The sequence below is a fragment of the Phalaenopsis equestris genome, unplaced genomic scaffold (assembly GCF_001263595.1).
Source record: "Phalaenopsis equestris unplaced genomic scaffold, ASM126359v1 Scaffold000887, whole genome shotgun sequence".
NCBI lineage: Eukaryota > Viridiplantae > Streptophyta > Magnoliopsida > Asparagales > Orchidaceae > Phalaenopsis > Phalaenopsis equestris.
This window is the reverse complement of record NW_018165327.1, coordinates 816-10,460: the sequence shown is the minus strand read 5'-3', so window position 1 is coordinate 10,460 and position 9,645 is coordinate 816. Positions and strand designations below refer to the sequence as shown.

Sequence of the window (9,645 nt, the reverse complement as noted above, 5' to 3'; positions counted from 1 at the left end):
TAATTTTAGGCTAGCATTGTCAACTTTCTAGTTAACTTAAAAAACATATATGTAGCTGTCTGAAACAACACTGACTGATTTCATAATTTTTCACATAGATGTGCATAGATAAATATATGGATATGTCCAATTAATTTTCTTTCAACATTTCGAATCTCGAATATATGGATATGTCCAATTAATTTTCTTTCAACAGTTCGAATCTCGAAATCTCAAAATCTCAAAATCTCAAAATGAGAGATGCATTTCTCATTTCCATTTCTTAAGAATAAAATCCGTGAAGTAAGCATACATATCAATAACTATGTAAAGAAGAACCCAGGTATTGTTGCCAAACATGCATCTATAATTCCAATACCTTAATAAAGATTTAAAGTAAAGAAATTGAAGCATTGTAAAAATAATTCTCTCTGATCCATACATGAGAGTATAATAAAATAAATACTTCATTCAACCAAATTTGAGTATACTAAACTGATGCATTATAAAAAAGAATTCAAATGATACTAAACAGAAACTCTCATTCCACAAAATTCTATGGATAAATAACAGTCTAAAACAATTACTCATTCACATCATCATTTTACATACAATGAATGTTCTAGCGCAAAGTCAACTGATCTCATTTTTTCATATACACACAAATTCTTTAAGAATTCATTTGTGTAGCAAGTTATCAGGTACCAGAGAATAACAAAAAAAAATCCATTTATGTAAAGAAGAAATAAGCAAATCAATAAAATTTCATGAGGTTCAACACAACAAGTTCATAAATGACACAACCCGTAATTACGCAGTAATTTAATTTTCAAAAAATCTCCAAAAACTTAACCCAATTTATATTTAGCGGCAAGTGTGCAAAATTGATATATTATAAAATTTAGAATTTTTTATTAATAGTTTACAAACTAGGGGTACTACACAAATATACGTATCGTTTCAAGTAATATAGGGATTTCTTTAAAAATCCTAGTATCAATCCCACAGAACAAATATACGTATCGTTTCAAGTAATATAGGGATTTTTTTAAAAATCCTAGTATCAATCCCACAGAGAAGTGAGGTAAGAAATCCCTTAGGCTAATTTTAGTATACTTCTACCAGGTCTTAGTTTGGAATTTTTGAAAAGTTTGATTTTTCTAAATTTACTAATTTACTATAAAATTAAAGTTAATTAAATTAACTAAAAAAGTACATTTAGGGAGACTAGATAAATTTTGGAAAGTTCTTATAAAATCAAAATCTATTTCCCCTTGCAATGAAAGCATAAACACATTAGAAATTGAATGCATAAAAATGTGGTTTTGTGACAAATAGGAGTATACATATTCTTTAACCTCCTTCTGAGCATAAAGAACATTGGCTTATATAAAGTTAGTTCTAGCTTGTGTGGTAGTCTTGAGTAGATTCTTGTCTCTCACTTCTAAATTACCCTCTGTGTCCTCTCTATAGGACTTACCAAGGGCCCTTAATTCAAACATTAGACCAAATTGGTAAAGGATCTAGCTTGTGACCCTAGAAACACTAATTTTACGCCTATCAAAATTTATCTCCTTATCTATTTGCACTAATCACTGGACTGATTCGGCCTCCCATCCTAAAGGTTAGCGTGGTATCATAAGTTGGGTGAAATCATCGCCCTCCCAGATCATTATGTTTTGCAACGAATTTTAACCTCACAAGTGATAGTTTGTAAAGTAAATTAATAATTGGTGAAAATACCATCACAAGCTTTGTAATAAAAGAAATTTTTAAAACATTCTAACCCCATACATGATTAAATCTCATCATAAGAAGAAATAATGAGAACTACTCACTTAGCATGAAGAAAACACAACAAAAAACTTCGTTTAAATTAAAGAAAATTCACTAGAAAAGTGTTTACAATAATTAAAGATAATAAAGAACACAATACTTAGATTTTTTTCTCTAAGAGAAAGACAAAAATCTCTGTAAGAAATTCTCCTGCTGATCCACACAAAGTGCCTATAACTTCTTTCAGATATTTCTTAAAATCCCTCACAAATCTCTCCAAAAAAGGTAGAAATCTACATTCCTACTTCTATTTGTCGGCCGCTAAAAATTTATTTGAGATTCAAGATGTAAGATGTGGTTTTGATTTAATTAAATATACATGTAAATTTGATTTTTAGAAAAAATAGTATTTTAATTTTAAAAATTAATGCTTTAATTTTGAACATACGAGACTGAACTGATCCCATATATAAAATAGTTTAAATAAACAAGCAGACCACCGTAAATAATGCATCTACCCTGAGGAGTGGACACATCGCTTGTTAATGAGGTTTGATTAAATAAACAAAAGAATTTATGACATATGTTTAGTCTGCGAACCATTTTTTGATATAAGCCGACAAGTTCTTTTATCTAATATGAAAGATTAGATAGGGTCCTTGCATCATAATGTTGGTACTAACCATGGTTTTATGAATAAAAGTTTAGCTTATTTGTGGCATAAACATTTGAGTTATATATCTAAAGAAAGAATTGAAAAATTAATAAAGAATGACATCTTTAATGATTTGGATTTCACTGATCTTAACATCTGTGTAGATTGTATTAAGGAAAAACCCACAAAAGACACACTTAAGAAAGCTGCCACAAGAAGCACACAACACCTTGAAAAAATGTACACTGATGTTTGTGAACCTTTTAATATTCCATATTTTGGCGGAGAAATTTTGGCGGTGAAAAATATTTTATCACCTTTATTGATGACTTTTCACGTTATGGATATGTTTACTTATTGCATGAAAAATATCAATCACTAGAAGGCTTTATAACTGAGGTTGAGAGACAATTAGACAGAAAAATGAAAATCATCAGGTCTGATAGAAGTGAATATTATGGAAGGTACAATGAATTTGGACAATGTCCAGGTCCATTTGCTAAATTCTTTCAAACTAATGTCATATGTGCTCAATACATTATGTCAGAACCACCACAACAAAATAATCATGTAGAAAGACGAAACCGTACTCTGATGGAAATGGTTAGAAGTATGATAAGCAATCCTTCTTTACCCCTATCATTGTTGATGCATACTTTAAAGACCACTGAATATTTGTTAAATAAGATTCCTAGTAAGGTAGTTCCAAAAACTTCATTTGAACTGTGGATAAGAAATAAACCTAGTTTAAGACACCTACATGTTTGAGGTTGCTCGACAGAAAAAAGGATGTATAATTCACATGAAAAGAAACTAGACTAAAGAACAATCAATAGTTTTATCATTGGTTATCTAGAAAAATTGAAATGACATATATTTTTATTGCCCTCACCATAATACAAGAATTATTGAAGTTAGAAATGCTAAGTTAATTGAAAATGATGAAATTAATGAGAGTTTGGAATCATGTAAAGTAGAAATCCAATAAATTAGGGTCCAAGTTTCTTTACCTGAAATTTCTTCTCAAGTTGTTATTTCTACAGTTGTTGAACAATCTAACAATTTGCAGGAATAATAGATAAATGATCAAACGTCTCATAATGAAACTGTCATTAATGAACCTACATTAGATGAACCAAATGAAGTTGTACCTAGAATGTCTGCTACTTCTAATGATTATGCGGTTTATCTACATTAGCATGAATTTAACTTGAGAGTCAATAAAGATCCAGTTTCATTTTCACATAATATAAAATATGTAAATTCTTCTAAATGGTTAAATACAATGAAAGATGAGTTGAAATTGGTGGATCATAGCAAAGTCTAAGATGTCATTGAATTGCCTAAAGTTTGTAAAAGAGTTGGGTGTAAATAGGTCTTTAAGACTAAGCGCGACTCGAATGACAATATTGAACGATATAAAACTAAACTTGTTGCAAAATGTTTCACACAAAAAGATTGCATCGGCTATAAAAAAGAAACATTTTCTCTAGTTTCTAAGAAATATTCATTTAGAATTATCATTACACTAGTAGTTCATTATGATTTGGAGTCACACCAAATGGATGTAAAAACTGCCTTTCTGAATGGAAATTTAGATGAAGATGTCTACATGAGTCAACCTGAATGATTTTCAGTTGAAGGAAATAAACACATGGTATGTAAACTTAGAAATCAATATACAAACATAAGAAAGCTTCCCGACAATAGTATCTTAAGTTCAATGATATCATCACTTCCTTTGGATTTAAAGAAAATAGTGTTGATCGGTGTAGATATCTGACGTTCAGTGGGAGCAAGATCATATTTTTCATTCTGTATGTTGATGATATCTTGCTGACCACTAATGATGCTGGCTTATTGTGTGAAACTAAAAACTTTCTCTCTAAGAACTTTGAAATTAAAGATATGGACGAGACATCATATGTGATTGAAATTGAAATATTTCATGAAAGATCACAAGGATTGTTAGGACTGTCTCATAAAGCATATATCGATAGAGTTTTTAGGAGATTCAATATGGAATGATGCTTTGCAAGTGTTACTCCAATTCAAAAAAAAGATAAATTTAGCCTTATGCGGTATCCAAAAAATGATTTGGAACTTAAACAAATGAAAGAAATTTCTTATGCATCTATTGTTGTAAGCTTAATGTACGCTCAGACTTGTACTAGGCCAGACATTAGCTTTGTTATCGGGATGCTAGGCAGGTATCAAAGTAATCCAATAATAGATCATTGGTAAGCTGCAAAGAAAGTTTTGAAGTACTTGTAAAAAACAAAGGACAACATGCTCACTAATAGAAGATCAAATGATCTTGAAGTGATAGGATATTCAGATTCAAATTTTACTGGTTGTGTTGATACCAAAAAATCAACATTTGACTATTTGCTCCTTTTGACTGAAGAAATAATCTCATGAAAAAGGCAGTCTATCTTCATTGCATCCACTATGAAAGTTGATTTGTGTCATGCTTCAAAGTTACAATTCAAGACTTATGGTTGCGGGATTTTATTTCAGGACTTGAAATTGTTGACAACATTGTCAAGCCGCTGAAAATTTACTGTGATAACTCTGTGATAATCTTCTTTTCTAAAAACAACAGGTGACTAAAGGAGCTAAACACATGGAATTACAGTACCTTGCCGTTAAAGAGGAAGTTCATAAACATTGTGTGTCAAACGAGCATATTAGCACCGATCTTATGATTGTGGATCCATTGACGAAAGGGTTGCCACCACTGACATTTAACGAATATGTTGTGATAATGGATATTACCGAAACTGATTATTAATTATATATTTAGTGCTATTTATGTTTGACACTTTGAGCTCAGTTTATTATTGTTTCTGATATTTATGTATCTTGTTTTTTTTTGCTAGCGTACAATTTATGTTGTGTAACAAGATTTGTCTTTTAATATACATTATGAGATCATGATGTTATTTCTCATTATATTAAGTATATAATTGATATTATGATACATGGAATGAACTATGTCCATAAATGAATGCACAACCGCCATGATTCCTATCAATTTCGTACTTATTGATGATTTATGATTTGATCAATATAAAAAAGAAATATACCTTACATTTTGTGCAATATTTTATGCATTGTTAAGTATTATGTGGACCAAGTGGGAGAATGTTAGTTTTTCATTATTTGTGCGGCCCATCCTCATTTATTTTAATAATACCAAGTGGGAGAATGTTAGTTTTTCATTATTTGTGTGGCCCATCCTCATTCATTTTAATAATATTAATTAATTAATTAATTAATTAAAGAGAAAATGGTCATGTCTCTTCCTAATAGACATCATATCATTTCGCTTTAATTAATTAATTAATCCTATTGGTCAATATTCACCATGATAATTGGTGGTTAATAATGGACAATTAAGAGAAAAATTGTATTTCTTTCAAGAAAATTATCTTTTCTGTGGTAAATACAAGAAATGTCATATCTATTCACAAGAGACTTATCTTTTCTCTGATAAATAAGAGAATAGTCCTCTCTCTTCCAAGATGTAATGTATCTTTTGCTCCATTAGAAAACACAGAAAATAATAATAATTAGAGAGAGAAATTTCATCACTTAAATCGAATTCTACAAACATTAATACTGATATGTATATCTCATTTATGGGTATGTGAAAATCATGAATTCAAATATCTTGATCATTATGAATTTTATGAATTTAGGTCAATCATGAATTCAAATATCTTGGTCATTATGAATTTTATGAATTTAGGTCATGAAATTAGATTTTATGAATTTAAAAATCTTAACAAAAACAAATCAAGTTCTTCGATGAGCAGTTCTTATTGAGAGTTAAAGCATATTAATCGAATATTCAACCAACAAAAAAAAAAAAGTTCAATGCACCCCTATTATTGCTTATTTCAATAATCAATTAGGCATACCTATTATTGCTTGGCTAGAAGGGAAATAGGTGTGTCATATTAACAAGGGACATTTACATATATGCCATCCAATTCATATGCATCAACGTCACACTTAAATTTTATTTTTTACATTTATATGACTCAAATCTTCCATACCACAATCAGAGGACAAATACCACCATTTTGTAAAAATTTAAGTTATGCGGTTAGATTTGTAAATACATAAACTCCAGTGGCAAGTAAGTAAATCTTCATCAAAAAATACAAATAAAACAAATGTGCTTCTTCTTGCGCTCGCAGTAGGGTTTCACGATCCTTTGCCGCCCATCAAGGTTCGAGTCATGCCGTTTTACCGTCGGCATCTCATCCACTGTCTCCGATCGACTGTCTGCGAAGCCAACATATCCGCCAAATCGCGGCCCGCTGTCCTCTTTTTTCTGCCCCGCTACTTCGCCTTCTCCTCCCTTGAAGAGGCCGCAGCGGAGCGCCGCCGTCGTAAGCGCCAACTTCGAATCGAGCCCCCCATCCACCGTGACTCCGGTGCCTCCCGCTCCACCCGTAATTCCAACACCCTCCGCCTCCCCGATGCCACCGCCGCCCTCGTAGGCCCCCGCCTCAGCCTCCATAACCGCATTCAAACCCTTATCCGCGCCGGTGACCTCGATGCTGCCTCCGTCCAAGCCCGCCACGCCATCTTTTCTCCTATAAAACCCACTGTATTCACCTGCAACGCTGTCATGTCTTCCATGCTACGCGCCAGCCGCTTCGGCGATGTCTTCGCCCTCTTCCACTTCTTCTTCACCCAGCAAAACATCATCCCCAACATAGTATCCTACAACATCCTCATCAATGCCCACTGCGACGCCGGCCAAGTGAATACAGCTCTCGACGTCTACCGTCAAATCCTCCATAATGCCCCCTTCACCCCATCAACTTACACCTACCGCTACCTCATCAAAGGCCTAGTGGACTCCAGCCGCATTGCCGACGCTGTCAGCCTACTTCGAGAAATGCTCAACCGTGGGCATTCCGCGGATACTCTGGTTTACGACATCGTAATCGCAGGTTTCATCGCGCTCAATGACATGGAAAAGGCTATCGAGCTATTCGACGAGCTCCGAGAGCGGTGTCAAGTCTACGATGGGGTTGTTCATGCCACTTTGATGAAGGGATACTGGAAGCTTGGGATGGACAAGGAAGCTATGGAGTGCTACCAGTCGTTGCTGGACCGCCAGTTTAGGATGCATCCTGCTACCTGTAATGTTCTCTTAGAGACGCTTCTCATGCATGACAAGGTCACAGAAGCCGAACAACTCTTCGATCAAATGCTGGATGAACACAAGCCCCCTGTTTTTATGGGAATAAATGCAGAAAGTTACAGTATAATGATAAACCATTGCTTTAACAAAGGGAAGTTTGCAGAGGCCATTGAAACTTTCAACACTACGGGTTTGAAACCCCTGCCGAAGGATCTAGGACGCTACAATCACATCATTGGGAAGCTCTGCGAGAATGGAATGGTACAAGATGCAGTAAAGCTGTTCGAGGAAATGCTGAGCCAGTCCGTTGAACCTGATGCTGCCACATATGGCTTCATCATCGATGCATACTTTAGAGATTGTAGGTTTGAGGATGCTATGGTGTTTTTTGACAAGTTAGTGAATGGTGGAGATGGTTCATTAAAGGCTGCTCTGGAAATATGCAACAAAATGGTTAATGAATTGGTGAAGGCAGGATGTTTGGTTCAGGCTTTGGAGGTTGTTAGGAAGATGGGGGTGAGTGGTACAAGGCCGAGCATGGCGACCTATGAGGTTTTGATCACTGGGTTATGCAAAGAAGGGGACTTTGACAGTGTTCTGGCTTTGTTTGAAGAGATGGTGAAGTGTGGTATTCTTGTGAGTATTGAACTCCAATCGTTTGTATCTGAGAGTTTTGAGAAGGCAGGCCGCAGTTTAGATATTGAATTGCTCCTTGCTTCTTGTGCTGCTGCTGCTCCTCGAGCTATTTCTGCTCAGTGCGTGGAGGGTAAAGTTGTTCCTAGACCCACCTCCTCCCAGCAGGTTGTTGGTGGCATTTTTGCTCCTTCGGTTAACTTACAGGCAGCAGCTTGATGTTTTCCTTTTTTTCTTCTTTTTGTTCTATCTTTCCTTAAAAATTAGGCACGCCATGAATTTTGAATGTTTATAGGAAATTTATTCAGGGGAAATTTTTTCTCTTAAAATTTGTGTTTAACATTGCGTTACTGCAGAATAATATTTATTATATTTGCTCGTCTCTAAGTGTTTATTTTGAATGTTTATAGGAAATTTATTCAGGGGAAAATTTCTCTCTTAAAATTTGTGTTTAACATTGCATTACGGCAGGATAATATTTATTATGTTTGCTCGTCTCTAAGTGTTTAACCTGCTGTGCAGTACATTCTTCAGTTCTTCAGAGGAACCTCTATTATTTGTGGGTAATTCTGTAGATCTTTTTGTATGTTTTATATCCCCAACTATGTATTCTATTTTAAATGATTAGGATTGAATTTATCAAAATCATTTGGATGGAATATTTAATTTTAATTATGTAAAATGGAATGAATCAAATGTCTCTGTAAAGGATAAGCGTACATATCAACTGGCATCTTATCACGCATTAGCTTTTAGAGGGTCATTTAGTTATCTTCTCAGGTCGGATGAGGTCATCCGAAGAATAAACTTTTAAGAAAGACATAGAATGACCATGATGCCCTTATAATGAGAAAAAAACATACAGTACAATGCAAAGCCTTAAATTAAACAGCATAATCATAATCTGTATTACTTAAGGTTGTTAAATTATACTACATTGCCTCCCCAACTTCTATGAGGATGATGATCTAAACCTTCCGCAATTTCATCTTTAACTTTTATGGTCACCCCGCATGCCGCATTTATCTTACACCATTTCCCACTTACAGATGGAACGCCATGCTAACTGTCTGTCTTCAGCCATCCATTGTTGCATCTTCATCTCTGGAGGATGAACATAATTATCTAGTCACCTTCATGGCCTTCATGTATCACCTCCATAGTCTGTGTTGTGTCTATCCAAAAAAAAAAGAATTGAATTTCCTGATTCACTTGTCTTTTCCATATTGCTTTGGCCGCTGACTTTATAATTGTTTTGTCTCTGTGACCAAATGGAGGACCATATAATTACCCATCAGTCATTGCTATTAGCTATTGCTATCTTCGATGTCACCTATCCTACTATAACTGTTGTCGCATCTTCTGTTGTTATCTTCATGCTGTATTTGCCACCGCTGTTCTCATCTCTGCTGCTACCCCTTGTGTTACAATTCGT

The 9,645-nt window shown here is 34.3% G+C and overlaps 1 protein-coding gene across 1 annotated transcript; it reads left to right on the top strand.

Annotated features, from left to right (window-relative positions):
- The first annotated feature begins 6,571 nt into the window (after window positions 1–6,571).
- Window positions 6,572–8,539, top strand: LOC110032216 (pentatricopeptide repeat-containing protein At1g10270-like). Its single transcript, XM_020735769.1, has one exon. It carries the CDS (start codon window positions 6,660–6,662, stop codon window positions 8,427–8,429), a length of 1,770 nt encoding a protein of 589 aa, XP_020591428.1. The 5' UTR covers window positions 6,572–6,659; the 3' UTR covers window positions 8,430–8,539.
- Window positions 8,540–9,645: the final 1,106 nt, after the last annotated feature.